The 25,801-nt window shown below is 37.6% G+C and overlaps 7 protein-coding genes across 9 annotated transcripts; 5 read left to right on the forward strand and 2 right to left on the reverse strand.

Moving 5' to 3' along the window:
• LOC105163309 (U-box domain-containing protein 35) lies at positions 7–2,852 on the forward strand. The gene is made up of 5 exons (XM_020696523.1): positions 7–141; positions 343–898; positions 982–1,509; positions 1,611–2,372; positions 2,470–2,852. Exons 1-5 carry the CDS (start codon positions 92–94, stop codon positions 2,584–2,586), a joined length of 2,013 nt encoding a protein of 670 aa, XP_020552182.1. The 5' UTR covers positions 7–91; the 3' UTR covers positions 2,587–2,852.
• On the forward strand, positions 3,825–4,977 carry LOC105163318 (mitochondrial import inner membrane translocase subunit TIM23-1-like). Its single transcript, XM_011081628.2, has one exon. It carries the CDS (start codon positions 4,010–4,012, stop codon positions 4,583–4,585), a length of 576 nt encoding a protein of 191 aa, XP_011079930.1. The 5' UTR covers positions 3,825–4,009; the 3' UTR covers positions 4,586–4,977.
• Positions 6,987–11,456, forward strand: LOC105163326 (telomere repeat-binding factor 4). 3 transcript variants are annotated; one of them, XR_002287734.1, is made up of 7 exons: positions 6,987–7,099; positions 7,987–8,177; positions 8,563–8,647; positions 9,338–9,421; positions 10,028–10,304; positions 10,392–10,467; positions 10,547–11,456. XR_002287734.1 is itself a non-coding variant. In XM_011081641.2 (7 exons), the coding sequence occupies exons 1-6, from the start codon at positions 6,998–7,000 to the stop codon at positions 10,464–10,466; spliced, it is 771 nt and encodes a 256-aa protein (XP_011079943.1). In that variant the 5' UTR covers positions 6,987–6,997; the 3' UTR covers position 10,467; positions 10,547–11,456. The 3 variants fall into 3 exon arrangements, 2 of the variants coding, with proteins under 2 accessions (XP_011079943.1, XP_020552192.1); XM_011081641.2 differs by having other exon boundaries at positions 10,435–10,467; XM_020696533.1 differs by lacking the exon at positions 9,338–9,421 and having other exon boundaries at positions 10,435–10,467.
• LOC105163343 (glycylpeptide N-tetradecanoyltransferase 1-like) lies at positions 11,223–13,610 on the reverse strand. Its single transcript, XM_011081659.2, has 2 exons — positions 13,426–13,610; positions 11,223–12,748 (listed from the first exon to the last, which is right to left on the reverse strand). Exon 2 carries the CDS (start codon positions 12,730–12,732, stop codon positions 11,434–11,436), a length of 1,299 nt encoding a protein of 432 aa, XP_011079961.1. The 5' UTR covers positions 12,733–12,748; positions 13,426–13,610; the 3' UTR covers positions 11,223–11,433.
• On the forward strand, positions 14,929–18,431 carry LOC105163354 (eukaryotic initiation factor 4A-8). The gene is made up of 5 exons (XM_011081668.2): positions 14,929–15,089; positions 16,411–16,480; positions 16,599–16,705; positions 16,939–17,369; positions 17,550–18,431. Exons 2-5 carry the CDS (start codon positions 16,413–16,415, stop codon positions 18,183–18,185), a joined length of 1,242 nt encoding a protein of 413 aa, XP_011079970.1. The 5' UTR covers positions 14,929–15,089; positions 16,411–16,412; the 3' UTR covers positions 18,186–18,431.
• Positions 19,878–20,687, forward strand: LOC105163364. Its single transcript, XM_011081680.2, has one exon. It carries the CDS (start codon positions 19,964–19,966, stop codon positions 20,294–20,296), a length of 333 nt encoding a protein of 110 aa, XP_011079982.1. The 5' UTR covers positions 19,878–19,963; the 3' UTR covers positions 20,297–20,687.
• Positions 21,203–25,336, reverse strand: LOC105163372 (casein kinase 1-like protein 2). Its single transcript, XM_011081685.2, has 14 exons — positions 25,022–25,336; positions 24,859–24,899; positions 24,068–24,137; positions 23,819–23,967; positions 23,633–23,728; positions 23,466–23,536; positions 23,281–23,342; positions 23,103–23,166; positions 22,937–23,021; positions 22,727–22,853; positions 22,543–22,625; positions 22,415–22,472; positions 22,096–22,208; positions 21,203–21,904 (listed from the first exon to the last, which is right to left on the reverse strand). The coding sequence occupies exons 1-14, from the start codon at positions 25,095–25,097 to the stop codon at positions 21,614–21,616; spliced, it is 1,386 nt and encodes a 461-aa protein (XP_011079987.1). The 5' UTR covers positions 25,098–25,336; the 3' UTR covers positions 21,203–21,613.

Here is a 25,801-nt window from a genome sequence, read left to right on the forward strand (position 1 = left end):
TTTTTGTTCAGTATTTTGTGTATCCAAGGGAAGAGTACTCAAGATTAAATGTGCCAAGGAACCTCTCTTTCCCATCACACCAACAACTTCCATGCCCCACAATACTTCATTCTCATGTGATATCCCTCCAAAAGTTCTTGTGTAAGTAATCGATTGTAATTTTACCATGTTTTATGTGCTCTCGAGTACATACATGTACAGTTTGTGTCTGAAAAAAATCTTGTCCAAATAAGAGAACTCGAGCAATCACGGGCTTTGTTTCTGCACACGTTTCATAACTTGTCTTGTAATGTTATGAGCCTAAACGGCTTATGTTTCTTGATTTTCCGTGTCTGATTTTAGACAGGGGAGCTGGAGAACGGGCTCCGACAGATCAGCCTCGGACGGGCAGAGAGGATCACCAGAAAGCAGCAAGAATACTTCATCTCCGAACCCAGGAGACAACATCCGAGATTTTCAGCTAATCATCCCAACCGAAAGGCCTTCTATCAGCAGCACAATTTCACCTCCATACTCAATGAGCAGCAATGATTCGCTTCCCATGCTTCCATGGCGAAAATGGCCCGGGAGTAAGAGCCGATCACCGATGGGATCAGAAAATGTTAGCTTTGAGACTGCTTCCTATAACAGCAGCAACTCAGGGGATCATGTAGGGGCCGGTGACTTTGAATCTGGGCGCATGACTCCACTAAGACGGCTGCCGGGAGGCAAGATGGCGCCCTTCCAACAATCTGCTAACCATCTGAATCTCCGGGCCCGAATGCTGGAAAGTCTGCCTGACTTTTCACCTGGATCGAGTGAACGTTCTGACATGCAGAGTTTCCACTCTGACATCTCCTATGAACTTATGGACAGAATGTCCGACTCGTCTAGGAGTTCTACCTCATCAGTAGCAGCGGTAAGTTGAAACCTTATTCATGATCCACGCGACGACACAAGTCTTTCTGACTATTTTCATGAGTGCGAGAATTTTTGTTCCAGGAGTTAGAGGAGGAATTGAGAAGATTGAAACTAGAGCTGAAGCAGACCACAGAGAGGTACAATGCAGCTTGCCAAGAAGCTGAAACTGCCAAAGAAAAGGTAAGAGACTTAGTCCAGTGGAAATCAGAAGAGGCGAGTAGAATAGAAGAGGCCAAACAATCTCGTGAGGCTGCATTGGCGATCGTAGAGAGGGAGAAGCAGAAGTGTAAGGCTGCACTTGAAATAGCACAAAAGGCACAGCGGATAGCAGAACTGGAGACGGAGAAGAGAAAACGTGCGGAGTTGAAGTTCAAGCAAGAGTCGGAAGAGAAGCAGAGGGCGATGACTGAATTAGCACACAGTATGGTTAGATATAGACATTACGCAATTGAAGAAATTGAAGTTGCAACGAACTACTTCTCCAGTTCAAACAAGATTGGTGAAGGGGGGTATGGACCTGTTTATAAAGCTACCATGGATCACACGGCTGTCGCCATTAAGGTTCTGAAATCAGAAGAAACAGAAGGCCTGAAGCAGTTCCAACAAGAGGTACTTACAGTTAACATTGTAACAATACTTATAAGAACAAAGATCTCACTAGCATACCTGTCCAAGAATGTTCCTGATTCCTCTACTCTGAATATTGACAGGTTGAGGTTTTGAGCAGGATGAGACATCCCAATATGGTTATCCTCTTAGGAGCTTGTCCTGAGTACGGTTGCCTCGTGTACGAGTACATGGAAAATGGCTGCTTAGAAGACAGGCTTTTCTGCAAAGATGGCACTCCACCGTTACCATGGACAACCCGTTTCCAAATAGCTGCAGACATCGCCACGGCCCTGAACTTCCTTCACCATACTAGACCGGAGCCACTCGTCCACCGTGACCTAAAACCGGCCAACATTCTCTTGGACAAGAACTTTGTCAGCAAGATCAGTGACGTCGGCCTATCCAGGCTCGTCCCGCCATCTGTAGTCGATTCTGTTACTCAGTACCACATGACAGCAGCAGCAGGCACGTTCTGCTACATTGATCCAGAGTACCAACAAACAGGAATGCTGGGCACAAAATCAGACATATACTCATTCGGCATACTCTTACTGCAAATTATCACCGCAAAATCTCCAATGGGCTTAACACATCAAGTCGAGAGCGCAATAGAAACAGGGCGCTTCCCAGAGATACTTGACCAAAACATTAAAGACTGGCCAATTGAGGAGGCTTTGTCCTTTGCTAAACTGGCCTTAAAATGCTGTGAACTGAGGAGGAGGGATCGACCGGATCTTGACACCGTGATACTACCAGAGCTTGAACGGCTAAGAGACCTGGGATCACAAATCAAACCAGAAGGGAGAGCTTACTACATGCATTTACAAGGTCCAAGTTCTCTAGCAAGCTCATCTTCAAGTCAGGTCAGTTAGAAACTTCATCTTCACAATAACAGCCATCTACATATCTCTTTCAACCTCTCAACCCATTCACAAAAGCGTATACTCATGATTCATACAGAACACGAGGAACAACTCTGAAACAAAAACGGAAAATCAAAGCAAGAACGAGTCTGGACAGGATGGCAGCACGATTACCTCGGCCTCGGATAATTCTTCAAAGGACAGAAGCAGATGATGAAATAAAGCATCAAAGTGAAGTCAATGAGTGGGTTTTTGCAAGCTTCTCACTCAAAGACTACTTAGATGTTCATTTTCTTTCAGCAGTCAATGTATAAGCTAATAGTTCTATACATAGTTCAAAATAGCGGTATAGGCAGTAATATCGGTAGGCGTTGCTATGCAGCGTATTGGGATATTATCCAGCGATACCATAAAATGCACTATAGACGCTAAAAAGCTCTCAAACTTTTGGAGAATTACAATATCAAATACCATCAATATAAAGTACTGCTCATTACCATATATATATATATATGTATATTAAGACGTTTCAGAATAAAATTTAATAAAACAAAATTAATCTCAAACTTGCATTTGTTAAGAAAAAAAAATATACTTCATTATGCATGTAATAAAAAAAAATTGGATGGAATTTTCTGGAATAGGCTACAAATATGCTAGAATCCTCAATTTTCCCTCCAAAACGAGCTGCCATACTTTTTTTACCACCTAAGCCAGCAGATTTAACGGGCATGAGAGATGTATCTGTTATGCAAACCACCTCATTTATATAGTATCATTTTTTGTCAAGTAGAACCAAAAAAGAACAATCACGAGCATCTCAGAGACGTCAAAAAGGTTATTTTATTATTGCCTTAAACATATAAGTTCTCATTTGTGTATTGCATATAACCAAGAAAATGAAGATGTCAATATGCTTAGAAGGCAAAATGTTGGTAAAAGAACAATAAAGCTCCATAAAAGGGTAACAATACTAGTAATTGCCGTTTTTATGCCTAATATTAAAGTGTTGGTCAAGTAATATATGATACTTTATACGGAAACGGATACACCCTTAATCAAGTATTCACATTTTTATATTCTTCATTACGATCACGCAATATCAACTTTCTTTATATATATATATATATTGCATATGTTTTTTGGGTATTGCTACCTGATGATGTCGCATCAACTTTCAACTAATAGAGCCCATTTTAAATCGAATTTCAAGCATTATCAACCAAAGAAAGCATTAAACTTAATTTATTATATTGATAAATAAAGTTGAAATGAAATGTGCTTTTAGTTATTGATCTTATGTCGGTCTGAAACAACTTAATTCCTTTTTCAGGAGTAAATTAGAAAGGACTATTTTGCAATAAAATTAAAACTTAAGGACTACTTAGCAATACCCCAAAGAAAGTAGTAAACCAGAAAGATCTTAAAATGCCACTCCCAAACCCTAGAACCCTGCGAATACCCACCCCCATTCACCCGGACCGGTCCGTTTAGACCGCCTTAATCTCTCAACTTCTCTTGCTCCATTCAAAAAGCCCCCCGATGCAGAAAAGCCAAGAAACCTAACGGAGCCTCCACCACTCTCTCTCTCTCTCCTTCTTCGGGTCACCTCCAAACCCCGAACCCGGGAATCTGCCATGGCATACCAACCTCGAGCTCCGGATCACAGCAGCGCCACCGATGAGAATAGCCGGAATCGACGCCTCTACAATCCCTACCAAGACTTGAATCTTCCCACACAAACTCTGTACAATCTGCCGACCTCCCCGGAGTTCCTCTTCCAGGAGGAATCCCTCGCACAGCGCCGATCTTGGGGCGAGAACTTGACCTACTATACAGGGATTGGCTACCTAGCCGGCGCGACGGCCGGCGCCGCCAAGGGTTTTGCCACCGGCATGAAGTCTATTGAGCCGACCGACACGCTGAAGTTGAAAATCAATCGAATCCTCAACGGGTCTGGGCACACGGGCCGACAGATCGGTAACCGGTGCGGGGTGATCGGGTTGATGTACGCGGGACTCGAGAGCGGTATGGTTGCTGTTAGGGATACGGATGACGTCATCAACAGCGTGGTGGCTGGGTTGGGGACTGGAGCTCTTTATAAGGCGGCGGCGGGTCCGAGATCGGCCGCGGTGGCGGGGGCGATTGGCGGGGTGCTTGTGGGGCTTGCGGTCACTGGCAAACAAGTTTTGAAAAGATATGTGCCGATTTGAGTAACTTCTTGGATTTTGATTTTGCTTTTCTTTGGTTTTCTGCTGATCCATTTGTCAATGAATTAACAATGTTTCGATCATTGGAGGTGCAATTTTGATGATTGTTTAGCTGCTGTGGCGCTGAAACTTGAGTTTGTAGTGTGTAGGCATGAGAGTTTCGTGCTTTGCTGTCTGTTAGTATATAATATCAATACTCCTTCATGGTTATCTGGTGGAATGTAATTCTCAGGTAGTTTAGTGGAAGACGTAGATTTCCCAATAATTTCAGGAAAACCTTGATCACGGCATTCTTGATTATTGTCTAAAGAATTATACTTCCAATTGTTCGTCGTTTTTACTGTTCTTTCCAATGGTGTTCCTTTTGTTGAATTGATGAATTCTTTCCTGCTGTCCTTGTGTTTGTGTTCATCTTTTCTGGCTGGTGGTTTCTGTCATCTATAAGCACCACTGTTTTATGCTGCTTAGTTATCTCTAGTATGTTCCTGAGCACTGTGTGTTGCCTGAGCCAACTTCTTTTTTGCATTTTTGTGCATATGAATCGAGCTTACAATGTGAGTATCGTGTGGGTTATAGTTTGAGGATAAGTTTGTGATATAGTTTAGTTCAGTCAAACGGGTTCATGTTATGTGTGCCTGACCTTTGGTTTGGGTAGACAGACCAAGGATAATTAGCTTAGCTCTGATGTAATTGCATGACAAAGGTTTCTGATATGCATGCAGCTGCAGTTTGCATATTGCAGCTTTCAGAATCTGAATTTGAGCATTGATCAGCAGAATCAGTTACCGCGAATCTGATATCCTCCCTGGTTTTCAGTTGTCTGGTTGATTTGTCTACTTATGAAGCAATGAACTGTTTTCTTTTCAAACTGAAGTTGATGATGCTCCAGGGAGAAAGGAGAAATTTAACCCAGCTTTGTTAGAATTCTTGCTGTGGATTCAATAAGTGAAAGGTATCTGATATTGATTTGGAGGATTGTTGATTCCCATAGCATACTCTGTACTTGTGGAGTCTAAATGGTTTCACTGGGCACGTTATCCCCTACCTCCCCTTGCATTCTTGACTAGTCTTCTGCCCGGAAATTTGTGCATTTGAGTTTCAGAAGTTTCTTTAGTAATGATGTTCGGATCTCTCTTGCACTTGCAAGATGATTGCATCATACATGGGCTCTTGCAAATATCGTGGGTTTTGTATGTCTAGTCTCAGGCTAAATTACATCCACCCTCGTTGAGCTTGACCACAATACACCATCCAAGTCTTGAAAATTTTTCCATTACTTGCTGGAGAAATGCTAAAGTACAGTAAATGCCCTCATGTTTTTGCAGCCACAAAATAAAAATTAGTTATAATAATAATAATTGAAAATATTTTTTTTCTTAAAAGAAAAAGGAGAAAATGCCCTTTCATATTTACAGAGAAAATCTAACGGTTGGTACGGCGGCCAATACGTTTTTGTTAGATTAAAAATTATGATTAGCCCAATGGAGGTTTATTTTTTTTTGTAAATATTTTTCATTCAAATTCTAATGAAATGGGCGTAATTGTTGAACGAAGAGTGCAGGTATAATTTAAAAAAACAAAAATTAAAAAAATTAAAAAGAATTTAAGTATAATTAACCCTGATTTCTCAAAATCATTTGTGAAATGTGTAGCACACATGCATTTACTAGTAACGATTAGAATGATAATGTAATTTAATATATCTATATTAATGAAATTCAAAATCTACATCTTTATTAAAACTTATGGCCTCAACTGACCACTTAAACAACTTTTTTTATTGTTTTTATAAAAATAAGAAAGCGCGGGGATTGTAAAATAAAAAAGAAATATCGTAATTGAGATTAGTGACACTATATGAAGTGGGTGATTGAATTAGCCAACCCAACAGGCAACAGGTGAGGTGGGTTAATGTTATCTCCCTATCTTCTTCCCTAAATCGCAGAAACCCCAGCCTTTCCCGCCATGTCTTTCCCCTCTTCTTCCATAAACCTCTCTTGTTCTCTCCACCAAAGCAAACCAACCTAGCTTTCAACATCCACTATACAATGCAAAACGTTGGGTTTCTCAAATTAGAGCAAACTTTCATTTTATACAATTAATAATTGTTATTATTTTATTTAAATAAGGGTAAAATAATATATTATAAATTATTCTTTATATTGTACATTCAGATAAACATAAAATTAAATGATTCCCACTAAAATATCAATTTAAGTAAACTACCTAATAACTAATCTCAAATTTTTAATCATTTATTTATTCTATATCATTTAAATAACTCATAAGGAAAGGGAAAAAGAAAAAGAAGTATATATGGTATAAAAGGGTCCAGCATTGAGGTCCACGGAGCGGGAGCCAGAAACTCAGATACTCTGGGACTGGCAGTCCACCGCCGGACTGAGGAGGGCGCTGATGGCGGGTGTGGCGAAGCACGGTCCGGGGAAGTGGAAGAATATTCTTGTAGATTCAGAGTTCGCTGACAAGCTCGCCAGCCGGTCAAATGTTGACCTTAAGGTTTCGCATTTTCTACGCACTTGATTTGTATGCTTTGTTTTTTTTCTTTTCTTTGCTAGTGTTGTTCTGTAGGTGAAAGTTAATTTGTATCTTTCTATCTGAAACTGTTATAGAATTTTCAGATTTTATAGCTGCTTTTTGTCTCTCGTTCTTTTTTTTTTCTTTTTCTTTTTTTTGTGAAATTTCAATTTGGTGCGTGGAATTTACTATATTTGTGAATTTAGTTTTCCTCAGTGTATGTCATCGTCTTCTCTTTTTTATGTATTTTGTAGCCTTTGTCTATGATTTTTGAAATATATTTGCTGTATCTTTTATTATAGCTTTGTAGGTTATTTGTGTTGTAGTTTACAGGAAGTTGTTTTGAGAACAATTTGAAATAACTTGGCAATAAATAGAAGAATTTGGTTATGAAACAAAAAAAAAAAAAGGTGAATAATCTATTTAGGAATTACACGTCCGCTGTCTGGTTCATATGGATATAGTCAGGGTTGCCCGTTAATATTTCCCTCAGCAATTTTCCATTACAGACATTTTCTTTGCATTTAGTCATCCTAGATGCTCATATTCAATTTTTTTACAAAAGGGGCTAATACAGAAGATTTGGGTGTTAGTAAATTGAATTATTCTTGTCCAAGTCACTTGAGCTATCTGTGTCATTATGCTACTTAAGGATACCCCTACTATGATGACAGCATGCTTATGAAAAAGAAAATGCGATCTGTAGGTCATGTAACAGAATACTTTTGACAAGGGGCTGTTTCCTATGGCACTGCCTGAATTAAATAGTAATAGACCTGTGACCAGCTAGAAATTGGTTGGGCAAATATAATATCCTTCTTATTTCTTGCTTGACGCATTCATTGGTCCCTTTTCATTCTTCTAATCAGGACAAATGGCGGAATATGGGTGCTAACCATGAACAAGTCTCTGGAGATAATGCTATGACTCCGAAAGGAAAAGCAACTGCAGCCAGTGCTGTGCGACCCAGAACTCAAACTTCTTCTGCTGCTTTCGTTTCTAAAGACAGTGTTAATGAAAAGCTTTCTCAGGGCCCACAGAACGCTAAAAGTGTCCCAAAGTATGTTTTGCATTTATATGGTTAAGTGATTTCCTCATGTATTCTCAGATATTACTACCGACTGTGAAACCCGCTGTGTGTGTTATACTGAGCTCTGGTTGGGATCCAGCTTATACCTTTTTAATATTTTGTTCTTAATTAAATGCTCCTAAGATGACCAGAAAAACCATTTGCTTTTGCTGACACTTCAGGTTTTGTCTGTCCATCTGCTCAACTTTCTGTTGTTGATCTTTTTTATTGGTTTGCTATTACATATGATGCAGAATTATTGGAGGTTCACAACCTTGTTGACCACCTGCTCCGCTAGCTTTGTCTTGCTGATTACAATCATATGCATATGATGCCCTATTGAAATTTGATTTGACACCTCTCTATCGTATTTCAGATACAATGCGATGATACTTGAAGCACTTTCATCCATCAAGGACTGCAATGGATCTGATTTTGGTGCAATCATGAGGTTCATTGAGGTCAGCTGGATATTCTTCATCTCCTCTACATACTCCCTTTGCTTAGTAAGAAGGAGCCGCATGAAAACATTTGCTTAAATTTGTGGCTTCAGCACCATTTTGGTTGCTAGTTCAGTTTAACAATCTGTTTTTTTTAAAGTCAATCCTGGCAAATTAAAAAAATTAGGTAGGAATTTAGAAGCAATTGATGCATCAAACTAGAAAGGACCTCTTTAAGTGTTCTGGAGATCCATATCGATCCCTCTTTCATACATCTATGTATTTTAGACCAAGTTTACCTGTGCTCTTGAACTACCCTCTAAATACAGTACACTATATTTTTAAATTTATCTTATGAAAAATGATGTATCATTTTAGGGATAATGAAATTATTTAGAAAATTGGATGTGTTTCCCTTGAACTGTACTTTGAAAAGGACATTCCTAAACTTGAAAGGACAAAAGATTCATAATGCTGGGCTTGGAGTTAGTTGTATTCTGGCTAAGACTTCTCAAACATGCATATGGCTTCTAGTACCTGTGGCTTTTGACGAAAGGATCAGCTACTAGCTGAAGTGCCAATTTGTTTGTTATCTGGTTTGCTCTCCTCGCTTTTGGATTCAGGCAACAAAACCATATGGCTGTTATTGCTATTCTCCAGTTACATGACTGTGTATCAACATTTGACTGTCAATAGACTTATCTTTGACAGAAAAAGTACGAGGTGCAACAAAGCTTTAGAAGGTTACTGAGTTCAAAACTAAGGAAACTTGTTTTACAAGGCACTCTTGAGAAGGTATATGAACTTCCAATCGTGAATCAGATAATATTAAGCCTTCAGCAAGTTTTCAAGCATGATTATATCAGCTATATTTTGAACTTCAAAGAGATTCCAGTTATGGTTTAATTCACTTTAAAGTTTACTGTATTTTAACCTAAAATTTGATGCTCTACTGTTTGCCATGTAATTAAATGCCTGTTATATTTTCTGTTTTGAACTGCATCTGTCATCAATTAAAATCAATTCACTTGCTTGACATATCATAGATGTAAGGTAATTGCCCTGTAGCACCAAACTATACAATCACCTCTTGATTTGTGCCAGAATTGTCCTGTTGTTTATATGCAGGGATATTATACATACTCCATATGAAATAGTAAGTTGAACTTGTAATTGCTTGTATGTGCTTCGTTCTGTATACTTGCATTGCCCCAAGTTGGAATGTGAAACTTAAATACAATTAGCACAACCAACAAATTAACACAGCAAACAGTTACCATACTTAATAAGAGGCCTACATGGAGTGTAATTGCCAAGAAGTATCCACCTCCATCCCTAGAGGAATTCAGGATAGTATTTTCTAGATTTAGTAATGTGTCATGGTCCTGCAATATTTGACAGGTTCAAAAACGGTACAAGATCAGACTTGCTGCATCAGGCACTAAGACGCCTACACCGAAACAGAAAGGTGTTAATTCAAGGCCATTACAAAAGTCTAGGTTGACCATCTCAGCTGAAACAGTGGAAGATGCCGCTAAAACAGCTGCTGACAAGATTGCTGAGGCTGAAAATAAATCATTTGTGGCAGCTGAAGCAGTTAAAGAGTCTGAAAGGGTCTCAAGAATGGCTGAAGATGCAGATGCGTTGCTTATGCATTTAAAAGAGGTTTTTGAACAATGTAAGTTAGGCTCTCTCTCGCGTGTGTTTGTTTTTTGTGTTTCTTGCTTTGTGTCTGTGTTTGTTGTAAGCCAATCTACTATTTCAGTCTTGATCTAAGGAAGATTTGTTCAACTATGTCTGGTATATAGGGGAAGACAACGGAAGACAACACAATTTCTAAAGTAAGCACTACAACACCTTGTATCACATAGGATAACTCGACCAAATATTGTTTCTTTGTTCATGCGTTTTCCTTTTCAGGTTCAGGAGTTACACTGGTCCTTGCGGATTAGTTATTCTGTTGGATTCAAATACTAATTTATTTGCTGTACATAAGATCTAGTAAACAAGGAGATACTCCGTTTTCCGGTACCAGATGGAGACTAACTTTCATTAGCTAGAAGTCAACTCGCTAGTGCTTCTGTAGTCATGAATCCAAGTTGAGGAACGGTCTTGGGGCAAAGCTGCTAGTCGTAACTTTAAGTTGTGTAGTCTGCCCATCCCCGTTAACTCTCTCCTAGGCTTCTAACTTTGTAATATTGGTTGTTGGATGACGGCTCTTACTAATGTTATGTATTCCAGTTCATTCTTCATCAGTCATCTTCTGTCTATAAGTTTCTCGTTCAGTTTTTCTTTTACAATTATTTTTTAGTGCACTTGGAGAAGCTTTCTGCTGGTTCTAAATAACTTCTACAGCACAACCGAGTTGACAAAAAAGTTGGAAGGCATAAAATACATGGTGAAGAGCAAATCACATTGGCGAGGGATTAAAGCATCAAGAAAATTACTGCTACCAGAACCTGCCAACAGAAACTAGTGAAATAAATTTTCCGCATCAGAGTTAAAAGGTGCGAAGCATCTGTAATTATTGCCGGAAAATCAGCCTGCCCGCAAATTTGAGCCGGATAGAAGCAAAGAAAATATACACCAGAACAGAGGCAATATTTATCCAACAATAGTAATTCATCCCAGTTTCAACATAAACCTAGTACAAATGCTCAGTTGCAAAATTCATCTATTTCTCAGTTTCACATTAAGTTGAAATGCGAATCATGCATGCAGGACAGGAATTATAAGGGGGCGCCATGAAAAGATAAGAGTTCACATAAGTTACAAAAGTGCCCAGGAATCTTTGACCGAATCCCAATCTATAAAAGCACAAGCCCAAGTTCGGATGATCTCAAAACATGCTTCAGTCGATAGTTGTAGAGATAATAGTGAAGTTTCCCATCTCCGGGTCCAAATTTCAGTTCCTTCAAGAAGGTTTCGTTATGCATGACATCCAAAGCATTGAAAACATCAAAATCCTTCTTCTTGGCAACTATGAGGGCATCATTCATCAATTGAAGTAAGGGAGTCTTGGTGGACACGTTATAATAAGAATAAGCAGCCTTCAAAACAGAATGGGTCTGGCTGCCGAGTATAGAAGAGGGAAGGGTGTAAAAACTGCAGAAGTCGGTGATTTCATGAGTTTCAGGACTTTCAACCAAGTAACTATCAACAACATCTTCCTTTGGTAGCAGCCAGTGCTCCACATCATCCTCATCAAAATCTGGTGCAACGACAAATTGCTTCAAGTAATTCCGAAGCAAACGAGTAACTGCAGGAACATCATGAGGTTCCATCTTTCTGAATCCGGGGGTTGCCGTCTGATCTGGCAACTTGTACAACTTTATAGTCCGGCTCATTGTCATTCTTGCACCCAGCCTAGAAAACCCAACATCGATAAGCTTCTTTGGATTCAAAGATCTGTGCCAATACTGACAGGTTGTTATGGGCGTAGGAAGGACAACACCAGCAGTATAAGCTGCTTGCCAGATATTCTCCAAGTGAACCCTCCGTGTAACCTCTTTAATCATGACTGGAGCAAGCCTTTTTGATCGAAGTTTCTTATGAACACATAGAAAGTTTACCTCCGCCATCAAGACAACAGCATCACGAACCCGGATTCTGGCAGGGACACCAGTGATGAATGCAACCAGCTTTTTCGAACTCTTCACCCTCACTCCAATATGCCAGCTCCTATAATAACCAGGAGGGCGAAGTGCCCAGCGGAGAAACTCTTTCGAGTAATTGAACCTGAACATATTCTCATCATCCTCAACATAGTTATTGGTCAACAAGCTATATACCTCGGAGCACACCTCTTCAGAGTCTATATCACATGTAATCCACTCATAAGGAGCTGGAAGATTATAAGGCTCTTGTTTCACTTCAGAAACTGGTGTTGGCGGCTCTATTGGGCCTTCAGGCAAGCTTGTATCCCCTAGATCCTTGAACTGTCCAACAGGTTGGGTTTCCCAAAACTTATGCCTCTTTGCAAGTGAGAGAGACTCTTGGACCTTTTTCGCCAAGGCATCAATGGATATTTCATTCTCGTTTTCTGAGGGAACAGTATTATCACCAGAGTTGATGTGGTTTTCACTTGGCGCATTGTCATCAGCCATTCTTAAAAGACTTGCTCTGGCATTCATTAAGACAACAACACAAATTACAATAAAAGGAGACATAATAGACAAAAAGGACTTTCATATGACAAAATTCTGATACATAAGCCAAAGACTAGCATCTAAATTACCAGTTAAGTTATCGATTCCATTCACATATTTCACCCACCTCATTCCGAATAATGTAAGATGAAAGATTCTAAAAAGGGTCTCTGCACAGCAGCTCATAGATATAGTCAATTTGCCATACGACATTAACATTCTTGATGAACCCAGATCAAAGATGAGGAACTATCGACATAACTATCCACTTTTCACTTAGTTCTCACAGCTGACTAATGGGCGAGTACTATACAGTGTGCTACTATATATTAGTGTATTTAAAAGACAGATTCACCTACTTTCAGATATCCGAATCATATAACCTGATTCAATAGTCTGCAAGAAATCATTTTTCAGCTAAATCACACATCTTCCAAACAAACCCAGATCAAAATTCAAACAAACTATCCATAACTCACTGCCTGATTTACTTGAATTTCACAGTAACCAACCAATCAGCTAAAACCCAAATACCGGCCCAAAATCAATTCTAAAAACGAATACAACTGATTATAAGATCTGAATCAGCAAAGTTCACAGCAAATCAAGTTTACGATGAATCGAAACATAAGAACTATGATTAGTTGCTACCTCAACTTCGATTGGGGATTTTTGGCGAGGGCAATGAAGATCTAGGGTGTTCACAGATGACAAATTTGGATGCGGAGATTGCAATAGAGTTTATAAGTGGAGAGAGGAGTTAGAGAGAGAAAAAGGGTGGATGGGCATTGGGAACGACGAGAAATGAAGAGATGGAAATCATGATGGAATTTGCGCTACAGCAGTGGTATATTGCTTTGCTTCATGAACCCTACATCCATGGGCATTTTCGACATTCCACCGTCAATAATACTTGGAATTCGGAACATTGCTTTGACAATAGTAAGTAATTCTCTTTTCTTCAAGCTCTAATAATTATAAATTTGATTTATGTTTTCAAAAATCCATCGATATTTATATTATTACAATATTTGACATGCAATGCAATAATAATTTTAAATCAACTAATAATTTCAAAAAAATAATATACATATACTATTATGAAAATAAACTAAACACCTATACTCCTAATTACGAATAAAAATTCTTATATTCCTATTTGTCAAATTAATTAATATTTGTGTTTGAATTGATGCATTTAGAATCAAATAATTTAGATTCACAATTAGAAACAGACCGTAGAAGTTGGGATAATTTTATGTTATATATGACTTGAAGTCGTGCAACTCTTTTTTTGAGTTCACATCGTAAATTATTATGGGTTTTAAATCTATAAATATGAATTCATCTATTTTTTTTATTCTTTTGCACAAATTTAAATTTAAATCTAGATAAAAGTCGGTAAAAATATTCCTTCAATTTTTATTTTATTTTTTGTTGTAAATAGAACAAAAAATTACATAATTACATCAATATTTTTATAATTGTGTATATATCGATTTAATCAATACATCAATAAAATAAATTATGATAAATCCTCAAAAGTAAAAGAAATACCCACACTTTCTATCAAACTCAAACGCATGACCTCAAATTTATTTATAAGACACATCATTAGCAATCTCCTCTCTCATTTTACACATGGCAAAAGGTAAAAATTATTCATTCTGAAAATGTGCTCCAAGTCAAAGCATAAGACTTGGAATGGGCCTCCAAGTTTACATGAGTGGGTCTATTTGGGTTGAACCCAGAAGTGAATTCAATTACTTTCGTCCAAAGCCCACTTACATAAATTAAAGTTGGGCCTTCCTCATTTTTTATATTAAGAATGAAAGCTAAATTTTCTTAGTAAAATGACTTTTAAACACAAAAAATCATGTAAATAATATACATTTATATTATAATTATTTATACACTTAATTAATTTTTTTTTACTAAATTAAGTTGAAAAATCAGCATTGATCCTTCTAAAATGTATGTACTTCAAATTTCAAGATTGATAAAGAACAAAAAGAATTGTGGATTTAAATTTGTCCTAATCCTAATTTGGCAAGGGCAATTTCGGAAAGTGAAAAGTAGCAAAAAGAGGAGGTAGAATTGCAATAGGACAAGGGCAAAGGGCAAAGCCCATTATATAAAGGGCAGCTCTTGAAGCCACCCACAATTTTTGCAAACAACAAAACCACCTATCTCTTCTTGCAACGTCTCGTCTCTCTTCTCTCACTCCGCGGCGCAGATCCGAGGAGTAATTCACCACTTTGACCAATCACACAGACGCCAACCATTCCCAGGATTTTCTTTTTTCTGATTCAAAGGTTCGATCTGTGTTTTTTTTTTTTTGGTTTCTACTCTGTTGCGCGATGTTTAGTTCTTTTGTTTGTATAAATGTAGGCAGCTTTTGATATGTAATGTGTGTTTTTTGTGGTAAAAGGCGATAGCTTTTTAATGATGAATCTGTTTTTCTTTATGTGTTCTTTTTATTTGTTTGTTTGTTTGAGGTGGGTGGTGATGGGGGGATGCCTTGGTTTTGTTTTATTTATTGGGATCTTGAGATTATATGTATAATCTATGAATCCTTTTCTTTTCTAAACCTTTGTTATGATCTGTTTATTGCCCTTGTGTTTAAGTGCCTTTGATTCTTTGGTTTTGATTTGGGAGCCAAAGATCAGTGATTGTAATGTGATAGTTATGTACGTTGTTTAAGCTCTCTAGATGGCTGATTAACGTCGGGTGTGATTGGCCATGGAATAAGATCTCATTGTTAGAGATGTTAAATATTTCACATTGTTTCTGTCCGTCGGGCATAAGCTTTTGGATGAGAGCAATATATATCAGACTTAACCAATAAAATGTGGTTTATTGTAATTCTTGGTTTGAATCTCATTGCCACCGTGCATCCCATTTACTAATAAAATGAAAAAAAAAAAAATACGTTCGATTTGCTAGCCTTAAGAAAAAGTATTTCACATGTGGATGACTGGCATGGTAGGGACATTAATTAATTTCCAATAGTATAAGCTTTTAGATTAAGGGGTCATTCACATGTGTATATTGTTTGGTCATTTTCTTTTTTGGGTTGACACATTGATTTTGCATGGTGTGGAGTATAGTTTTCCAAAGATTGGGTGAATTGTATTTTGGTTATGGTTAAAATTGGGTGTGAAGGTTTTTTTTCTGTACTTGAAATTTTCCCTAGCGATCGTCAGGGGTTCTGTTGCAGCTGTTTGTGTTATTAAAATCTCTGAATGAGTATGTCACTCGTGGGATGAATTTGTGGGGAGAAGGAAAAAGGGCTACCATTTGTGGGGGATTTATTCCCTGTTGTATGATAGCCCTTGCTTCTATGAATATCGTCCCCAAACATGAAAACGGAAGTTTAATGCTTGTAATCCATGTTGTATGGCCTGCAAGTTTGGCTCTTCTGGTACATTTTTCTTCGAAAAGGAGAAATATCTGGCTTTATGTGGCTCAAAAAACTTTAAGTTTCGTCTTTTCTTATATTTATAGTCGGATGTTTGTCACTGTTCCCTCCAAATGATGTACTAGCAGTGACTTGTCTTAAGTGTTCAGCTCTTTTCTTGAATGACTGTCCAGTTCTTCCTATGTAGATTTACTGACATGTCAAGAAAAATCCAGTTATGGCAGGTTTGGCACCGGAAGGATCACAATTTGATACTCGTCACTATGATACAAAGATGAATGAATTGTAAGTTTCCTCTATGATTAATAATCCCACACCCCCCCCCCCCCCCCTCTCTCTTTTCTTTAAAATATTTGTAATGGAAAATAGAGATGTTTTATGTCATTTTAATCTCCTGGTGCAGGCTTCAATCTGATGGACAAGAATTCTTCACATCTTATGATGAGGTTTATGATAGTTTTGATGCTATGGGTCTTCAAGAGAACCTCCTTAGAGGCATCTATGCTTATGGTATGTTTGCAACACCTTGGTTTCGTTTTTAGATAAATTGCTTTGGTGCCCGTTATATTTATCAAAAAGATGTTATAATTTATATGCTATGATTGGTAATGGAGTAGTTATGCCAATAAGTTCTATTCGGATGAATGCTACCATTAGCCTTTTTTTCCCTAGTTATCCTTTTGTGTCATGTGAAGTAACAATGCTCCTCAATAATGTGTTGATGTTTTCTTTTCTACTCAAAGGCTTTGAGAAGCCCTCTGCCATCCAGCAAAGGGGCATTGTTCCATTCTGCAAGGGCCTTGATGTTATTCAGCAGGCTCAATCTGGAACTGGAAAAACTGCTACCTTCTGTTCTGGCATCTTGCAGCAGCTTGATTATGGTTTAACACAGTGCCAGGCGTTGGTTTTGGCACCTACTAGAGAACTAGCTCAACAGATTGAGAAAGTTATGCGAGCTCTGGGCGACTACCTTGGTGTTAAGGTTCATGCTTGCGTAGGTGGAACCAGCGTCCGTGAAGATCAGCGAATTCTTTCAGCTGGGGTTCATGTTGTTGTTGGCACCCCGGGCCGTGTTTTTGACATGTTACGGAGACAGTCACTTCGTGCTGATTATATCAGAATGTTTGTCTTGGACGAGGCAGATGAAATGCTGTCACGAGGTTTTAAGGATCAGGTACATCACTTTCTCTGATTGCTTTAAAGTGATACATTCTGCAACATGTGTATGGAACATATGTGCTGAATACGACTCTTCTTGTTATTGCAAGATGAGCTGCCATTTCATCATACGTGGATGTAGTCCTTTTCATTTTTCTTAGACTGTACTAATATAATGGGACATTCGTTTTGTCAGATTTATGATATCTTCCAGTTGCTTCCAACTAAAGTTCAAGTTGGGGTCTTCTCTGCTACAATGCCTCCAGAAGCCCTAGAAATCACCCGTAAGTTCATGAACAAACCCGTAAGGATCTTGGTTAAGCGAGACGAACTAACTCTTGAGGGTATTAAGCAATTCTACGTCAATGTTGAAAAGGAAGAGTGGAAGTTGGAGACTCTCTGTGACCTTTACGAGACGCTAGCCATCACACAGAGCGTCATCTTTGTTAACACCAGACGGAAGGTCGATTGGCTGACCGACAAAATGCGAGGTCGGGACCACACTGTCTCGGCCACCCATGGAGACATGGACCAGAACACTCGAGACATCATCATGCGCGAATTCCGCTCTGGCTCATCTCGCGTTCTCATCACCACCGACCTCTTGGCTCGTGGTATCGATGTTCAGCAAGTATCTCTTGTCATAAACTATGATCTCCCCACACAGCCAGAAAACTATCTGCACCGTATCGGAAGAAGTGGACGGTTTGGGAGAAAAGGAGTTTCCATCAACTTCTTGACGAAGGATGACGAGAGAATGCTCCACGACATCCAGAAGTTCTACAACGTTGTCATCGAAGAACTTCCGTCCAACGTTGCCGATCTTCTTTGAGGTGGTCTTTTTGGGTTTTATTTCAGTAAAGGGCTCCCTTCATTCTTTTTTCTTATTGCTAGTTACTATGGTTTTCTTTTTTGGTTATTGTCAATTTATTCTGCAAAGGTTGTTTGTTACCAGCTGCTGATGAAATTGGGAGCCTGGTAATAACCTTTGCAATTTTATCCTTAGTTAGGATTTCTGTAACGTACTCAATTCTTTTGCCCAAAATTTCATTTAATTCTAAATGAAGTTTATCTCTAATTCTTGCACTTTTTTATCCCTTGTTAAGCACATTTGTTAGAAAATAGAACCAAATAATATATCATACTCCAATCTTCATTTCTCTACTGTGGGGTGTAGATAGTTACATGATATCAATATTTTACTTTTAAACGACTCAATTTGATAGTGTGAACTTTCTTTTGATGTATGAGCAATTGAAGTTCAAAATATTAGATCTTATTTTAAAAATAGAATATACAGACTCGATTTTGATTACAAACATAATGTCTCAAGTAGCTCTCAGAAGGTTGATTGCCATTTAAATATTAAATATTTTTCATACATACTCACAAAGACGATCCCAAAGAGCAAGAAAATGATCAAGACTTGGTAGTAATATAAAGGTCATAGATAGGCCAATAAGCCCATTCCTTTTGGTCCAGACCCATGATTATGGGCCCACAAACTTTAGTTAATTAAATGAGAAATGACCGAAATACTCCTACATATACTTTATGTCTTTTTTTGTTAAAAAAAAATAATCAATCTCTTTATTTATTTATTTTTAATAATTTTATCAGTTTTTATCAAATATTTTATTTATTTCAATTAAGTGTTTTTGGTCTATTCTGGTGAAAAAATTAAACCTATGCTTGTGCAATATATATCTCTATTTATATAATAGTGTAATTATTCCACTTTCACCCTATTTTTTCCACATTTATACATATAAATGAATATATATACATCTATAATTACTGGAAATATAAGAAATAAATGCAGTCAAATTAATGTTAGGTGTGGTCAATGATCCAGGCTGATAATGTTGACTTGTAAAATTAAATCATTCACACATTACACACCATCACAAGTTGAAATACACGCCTAAATAACTCGAATCCGACTCAATACTTATTATTTAAATTTATTTGAATTATTTTTAAGTTTTGAAAAATTATATTTAAATTTGGTATCATTATTAATTTAACAAATACAATTAAACTTTAATTGAACGAAACATGAATCGAGTTCGAGTAATTCGATATTTTTAAATATATTTTATTATTTTTACACTAATTAAATCGAGTTTGATTTAAGTTTAAAAGAACTTTTATAAATTGCGTATAAATAATTTAATTTATTTTGCAGTCCCAATTGAGAATGCATAAACCTGTCGGCTTCAATTTCTACCACTTCCTTTTTCTTTTCTAAAAGCTTCCCATGTGTTTTTGTTTTAAATTGGGTTACATTTTCTATTTGAGTACTGTTATTCGTTATGTATACAAAAAAGCTTCTTACATAAAATTTGGTGTATGTATTTTAAATAAAATAAAAGATACCGCAACATTTGCAATAGAAATCTAATATGGTTAAATTTGTACGTGAATGAATATTCAACGGTCAAGCCCCCACACGTGGCACACATCACCAGCCTCATGCAACAACATGCAAAAAAGGAGAAAACGACTTCGAATATAGTCTAACGAAACAACTTCTCCAAGAAACCCTTTTGTATCTCTCTCTCTCTCTCTCTCTCTCTCTCTCTCTCTCTCTGTGTTGTGTTCTCAGACATGGAGAAATTCTCAAGATCCAAATCAAGCAGAGAAGGTCCAGCTGGATCAGTAGAGCCAAGAACCATGCATGAGCTGAGGAGTCACAGCACTTCTGGGTATAACCCTCCGCAAAATCGTGATACCGACTTTAAGGAGGTGAAGATCAAGAAGAGTGGGTCATCATCTTCAAAGAGGAATTGGAGTTTGATTGTTGACCCAGAACTGCAGAGGAAGAAGAGAGTTGCTGGGTATAAGGCATATGCAGTGGAGGGGAGAATGAAGGGTTCTTTCAGGAAGAGCTTTAGGTGGATCAAGGATACCTGCAACCATCTTGTTCATGGATTTTGGTGATTTGTTTTGTCCGTCTTTGCGATTGGGGTGAGTATTATTGTAATTTTCTCTTTTCTTCGTTTTTTCTTTGGGGGGTTTCAGGGTTTCTTGTGGTTATATGCAGCTTTGCTGCAGTGCAGTATGCAAGGATGATGTTGAGGATGTTTTGAAATTTGGAAATCTTGAGAAAGGATTGAACTATGGGATACTGATGATTTTTGGGTTGTAATGAAATGAGGTAGTTGAATACATCATCTGTTTCTTGATGATCATCAAGGGTTGTGTAGTTCTTGATGACGGTGATCAAGAATTCACGAGCGCACGGATTTAGCTTCTGAGAAACCAAAATTCTGTGTTTTGATTGTATATATTCTTTCTGGTAATAAGTTTGTGATTACAAGTGGTCTTATTTCAAGAGTAAAAATGATGTAAGTAGACTGAAGAATATTTTGCAAGAAAAGTTCACTCTGTGTTGTGTTAAGAAACAGGCAACTTCTTACTCATAAACCAAGTAGAAAAGTTCATTTATTCTTAAAGTTTGTGCAGACATTAACTAATGCATGTGTACAATTCTGTTAGCACTGTGTATCTGACTGAATGAACACATTTTCCACAAACATTAAAAGCATCGCACATGGGAACATTTAAAGACATTTATTTAGTACCCTCAAAACATGCATTAAAGTCCGCACAACATGTGCAATAACCTACCTCACAGACAACTTATTGAATCCTTTGACTGAAGTTGGCCCATGCAATTACTAGTGCAATTACTGCATGGTGGTCTATTCAATCAAGATGAAAAGTTTGTTGTGCGGGCCAACAGAATAACACGCCTACAATATACATATATATATATATATATATATATAGAGAGAGAGAGAGAGAGAGAGCTAACAAGCTAATTTTAGGCACTACACAAGCATCAAAGATGAACTTATTCCACATTAAGTTCTTAGCAACAACTTAATAGAGTGAAAGAATTCCATAACCACAAGACATCATGTTGGCAGATCAAAAGAATGTTTGAGTACAACATTAACTCATTAAGAGAGGAAGAAAAACAGATATAAAAGCATTATCTAAGTGAAACTACACCGGAGTCTCTTAAAACTGCTGATACAACAAAATGAATCTCCAGTTGGGTGATCTCGAGTTCAGCAATCTCTTCTTTATTACGTGTGCTTTTCACTCAATCTGCATCTTGTACTGATTCCGATTTGCTTAGGCAGCATTTTTTTGCCGGATACAGTGACAGATTCCCCTGGCTGCTAATAGTTATAGCATTCTGATATTTACATGGGGAATAATCGAGAAACAGCAGCTAGAAAAATCCGGCTAAGAATGCACCCTCTCATCATTATTGCCAAAGTTCAGGCCCTCGATGCCCTTGAGGGTGGCGTCAAAATTCTTTATGTTTGTTGGGTTTCTAGTAGAAGATAAAGTGCGCTTATGATCCGATGATACTACTGGTGAACTTCTTTGGGCGCCACTGGAGTTTCTGTGGAGTGCATCCGAGGTACGAGCACGTGAAGGGTCATCATTGCCAGAACCCTCTGCATCTCGGGTACTAGGGACAGCAGGCCGCCTCGATGATCCAATTTGCCGGAAAATGTTAGAACTGGATAACTGAAAAAACAGAACTCGGTGAGATAAAAGTTAGATCATGCAACCACCCTTAGAAATTGTGAGCGGGACAAATAGAACCAATAAGCTAAAGCCATATCATGCAACTGCCAAATAAGTAACTGTTAGCATTTAAGAAACAGGGAAGCATTGTTAGAGACAGGATTGTGAGGGAGAGGTGGGGTTAGCCTTACGGAAGCATCATTTGCAGCTGGACCTTTCTGCCTAGACAAGTTTCCAGAATTTAGAAAGTTTCTGCCACGAGTTGCAGTTCCAGATCCCCCAGGGGCCTTGCCTTCCTCACCACCTGCATAAAAATTGTAGAAATCCATTTAACTATGAGGCTATAGATGATAGCAAGCTGAATGCCACAGCAGAAGAGTAAAAGCTCCTGCACAAAATGACTTGGCTCCAGAAAGACAGAGCTGGTTTGTAGAATTAACAGCTGCACACGTAGGGAACCAAGAGATGCAACCCACTATGATGTGGCATGAATAGATGCTGAAGAATAACCTGATTGTCTGTCAGCAGTAGCATGTGGGATCCCCGAACTTGTTCCAGCAGCAGTACCCTGTCCCACAATTCATCAGGTTCCGTCTTGGGGGCAAGAGCAGGTAAGCCTAAACATTGAAATTACTTACAAGGGCACGAGATGGAGGATTGGCAAGCTGCGATTGTTGATATTTCAAAATAGTCCAGTCAAAAACGTAGTCAAACTGAAAACCTGCCACGGCCGAGTAAAGAGAGAAGCATATAATGAAAGTGATAGGATAAAAACTGAATAAAAATAAGAGTATGTTGGACGGGTCAGGTAGATGCCAAAACCTTCGCGAATAAAGAGGTCACGGAAAATTCTCTTCAGATAAGCATAATCTGGTTTATCATCGAATCTTAGTGAACGACAATAATGGAAGTACGAAGCAAACTCAGTGGGATAGCCACGACATAAAGCCTATAAACATATTGAACTTCAGAGTCAATCTCAGGCAACAGTAAATACACTGGGAATCAGAAGCAAAGTAAAATTTTAGTTACCTCTATGGAGGTTGAAACTTTTTTCTCACTAATTTTTTCATATTTCTGTTTTTTGTTTCCAGCTTTCAGTCCCTGCCAAGGCAGGCTACATATTTTGGAGAGGTCAGCAGAAATATCACAAGAACTAAACATAGAGAAAATAAACAAGGCAGGTCCATGCACACACCTTCCTCTTAAGAAGTACATGAGAACATATCCAAGCGATTCGAGATCATCCCTGCGACTTTGTTCTATGCATTGGTCAATCCAGTAGAACAGAATCAAACATGAGAACAACATTTAATCAGGTATACTCTATCTCAAGGATCAGAGAGGTAAAAGAAATGGCATAGCCGATTGCATACCAATGCCAAGATGCGTATTCATGCTAGCATATCTGGCCGTTCCAGTCAAATTCTTATTTTCTCTGCATCAAACAGTATAATTTGCTCAATTATATTGGCCAAATAACAAGATGACCTAGAAATGAGATAATGCTTAAGAAAAATACAGATGATTAGGTATGGATATCTTTAAATAGAGATCTTACCTATACGGAATATGTTGATGGGTTGACGAGTCTCTATATTTCTTGGCAAGTCCAAAATCAATGGCATAAACCTGCATGTGAATTGATTGAGTTATGATTTCCAAAAATTATCAACGAAAAAAGGCTAATAAAATACGGCAAACTTCAAAATAAGGAAAAATGAGTACCTGATTTGCGCGCCTCCCCAAGCCCATGAGAAAATTGTCAGGCTTAATATCGCGATGCAGGAAAGATTTAGAGTGAATAAACTCAACCCGATTAATCTGAAAAGAAAAGTTGAAATTTCCAAGGATATGTTGAAATATGAAATTGTCTAAATCCTTGAGCCAACACAAGTGAACAGAACATCATACCATCTGATCTGCAAGCATGAGAACAGTCTTTAGAGACAGCTTCCGACTACAGAAGTTAAACAAGTCCTCAAGACTAGGTCCCAATAAATCCATCACAAGAACATTATAGTCTCCTTCAACCCCAAACCATCTGACATTTGGAATTCCAGCTTCCAGAATTGAAAATTGCGAACCAGTAAGAACACTGATAGAAATAAAAATGTAATAGCAAAAAATTCTCAAAACTAGAACAACAAAAATGATTATTACTTCCTCCTTGGAGTAATTTGTACAACTTTGACTCGTAGAGCAATTGCGGATGTTTTGTCTTCACATTTTCCTGAACACGATTGAATTGCATTATAAGAAAACTTTGCAAAAAAACTATTCTAAATGATATAAATGTATTGCAATAAGTGTAAAAAGAACACATTGTCCAAGGAATTATATGAAATAGCGCACAGCATAAAAACGTTAAGATAATAATTAAATATCAGGATTCTTGGGTGGCGCGCGCTTCTGGTGAAAGTTGTGGGTGAACGGTATGAATTTTCATGCAGCTTTGATTCCTTTGATCATTATCTATGTGAAACCCAGAGTACATGAGAAAATGTATAACTGACAGGTAACTACTGATCGTTTCGACATTGCAAATCTCCAAGTACATTTTACATTATTCCAGAAGAGCAGAGCAGATGACCCCAAGAAACTAAGGATAGCAAAGAGTAGAAGACTAGTCTTTACATACATACTCAAAAGATTTTGATATGAGGCCACACATGTTTCTCATTTGTAACAACTAGTGAATGTTCAAAAAATCAACATAAGAGAAACCATGAAAAGGCATGTTTATACAAAACTAACACATCCTCAGATTCTTAATCTTTTCACTGGACTTGTGAAGCAGATATTCATTTTGCAACAATAATTACAATAAAATACTGATAAAACTGACAAATCACAATGTTAATATCAAAAAAATAAAAACAACAATTACAACGAACCAGACCCCTCGAAGAAAAAGCAAACAAAAGATGGAGCGAAAACTTTCAATCACTTACAAGCTTAATAGCAACCTCCTCATTCGTCTGAATATTAGTGCCTGCGAAACACAATAAACACAAACAATTGCAAATTACCCAGCCACCCAAATCAGAAAAACATCAAATTCAAACAAGAAAAGAAAAACCACAAAAATTAAAAATATACGAACAACTATCATACCTAAATAGATCTCTCCAAATGAGCCGCTCCCAATTTTCCGACCTAGCCGGAACTTATTCCCCACACGCGGCTCCATTCAATCCCTCGAATCAAATTCAAAACCCCAATTGCCCACCCTCGAGATTAAATTAAATCAAGCTGAAAACTGCAGAATTGGAGAGCGAGAGAGAGGAAGAATATCGAATCGGCATTTCATATGAAGCACCGAGGATTCATCAGTGGCGCCTTCTGCTTCGATCTAATCGATAACTCGCAGATTTTTTTGGTCGCTTTACACAAAGCCTAGGCCCTAGGTACCACCACCAACAACAATTATTATTTATTACCATACCTTTCTTTCTTTTTCCCTTTTTATTTTCTCCCTTTATTTTATTTCCTATTTTCTGGTTTTCTTTTCTTAAATAATTAAATACATGTAACTAAAACATCGTCATACGTGGCCTTATTCGTTCCTCTACATCCAACTCTCTTAAAAATTGATATAATTATAAAAATATTTTGTTGTTTAAAAATTATTAATATTTCTTTTATGCATGACATAATTGATGATAAGACCAAATGTCAACTTTAATTTTGTTAAAATACTAAATTTTGAAAAATAAATATTATTAATTGAGATCAAAATTATTATAAAAAAGAAATAATGTTGGATAGACTTTATCATAAAGATAATTAAAGTTTTATACACATATATAAAATTATAATTTAAAAGTTAAAAAGGACGTTTTAGACAATTCAATATAAAATTTGGATGAAGCCCTAACAAAATAAGCTAATTAT

This window comes from Sesamum indicum, linkage group LG1 (genome assembly GCF_000512975.1).
Source record: "Sesamum indicum cultivar Zhongzhi No. 13 linkage group LG1, S_indicum_v1.0, whole genome shotgun sequence".
NCBI classification, from domain to species: Eukaryota; Viridiplantae; Streptophyta; class Magnoliopsida; order Lamiales; family Pedaliaceae; genus Sesamum; species Sesamum indicum.

What these genes read in the sequence shown, in the direction of transcription:
- LOC105163309 (XM_020696523.1), top strand. Translation starts at nt 92, where the DNA reads ATGCCCCACAATACTTCATTCTCATGTGATATCCCTCCAAAAGTTCTT. An exon ending in ATCCCTCCAAAAGTTCTTGT is followed by an intron (nt 142 to 342) that starts GTAAGTAATCGA and finishes GTCTGATTTTAG; the next exon opens with ACAGGGGAGCTGGAGAACGG. An exon ending in CTACCTCATCAGTAGCAGCG is followed by an intron (nt 899 to 981) that starts GTAAGTTGAAAC and finishes TTTTTGTTCCAG; the next exon opens with GAGTTAGAGGAGGAATTGAG.
- LOC105163318 (XM_011081628.2), top strand. Translation starts at nt 4,010, where the DNA reads ATGGCATACCAACCTCGAGCTCCGGATCACAGCAGCGCCACCGATGAG.
- LOC105163326 (XM_011081641.2), top strand. Translation starts at nt 6,998, where the DNA reads ATGGCGGGTGTGGCGAAGCACGGTCCGGGGAAGTGGAAGAATATTCTT. An exon ending in GGTCAAATGTTGACCTTAAG is followed by an intron (nt 7,100 to 7,986) that starts GTTTCGCATTTT and finishes TCTTCTAATCAG; the next exon opens with GACAAATGGCGGAATATGGG. An exon ending in AACGCTAAAAGTGTCCCAAA is followed by an intron (nt 8,178 to 8,562) that starts GTATGTTTTGCA and finishes ATCGTATTTCAG; the next exon opens with ATACAATGCGATGATACTTG.
- LOC105163343 (XM_011081659.2), bottom strand. Translation starts at nt 12,732, where the DNA reads ATGGCTGATGACAATGCGCCAAGTGAAAACCACATCAACTCTGGTGAT.
- LOC105163354 (XM_011081668.2), top strand. Translation starts at nt 16,413, where the DNA reads ATGGCAGGTTTGGCACCGGAAGGATCACAATTTGATACTCGTCACTAT. An exon ending in GATACAAAGATGAATGAATT is followed by an intron (nt 16,481 to 16,598) that starts GTAAGTTTCCTC and finishes CTCCTGGTGCAG; the next exon opens with GCTTCAATCTGATGGACAAG. An exon ending in TAGAGGCATCTATGCTTATG is followed by an intron (nt 16,706 to 16,938) that starts GTATGTTTGCAA and finishes TTCTACTCAAAG; the next exon opens with GCTTTGAGAAGCCCTCTGCC.
- LOC105163364 (XM_011081680.2), top strand. Translation starts at nt 19,964, where the DNA reads ATGGAGAAATTCTCAAGATCCAAATCAAGCAGAGAAGGTCCAGCTGGA.
- LOC105163372 (XM_011081685.2), bottom strand. Translation starts at nt 25,097, where the DNA reads ATGGAGCCGCGTGTGGGGAATAAGTTCCGGCTAGGTCGGAAAATTGGG. An exon ending in ATGTACTTCTTAAGAGGAAG is followed by an intron (nt 23,022 to 23,102) that starts GTGTGTGCATGG and finishes CAAAATATGTAG; the next exon opens with CCTGCCTTGGCAGGGACTGA. An exon ending in AAGTTTCAACCTCCATAGAG is followed by an intron (nt 22,854 to 22,936) that starts GTAACTAAAATT and finishes ATATGTTTATAG; the next exon opens with GCTTTATGTCGTGGCTATCC.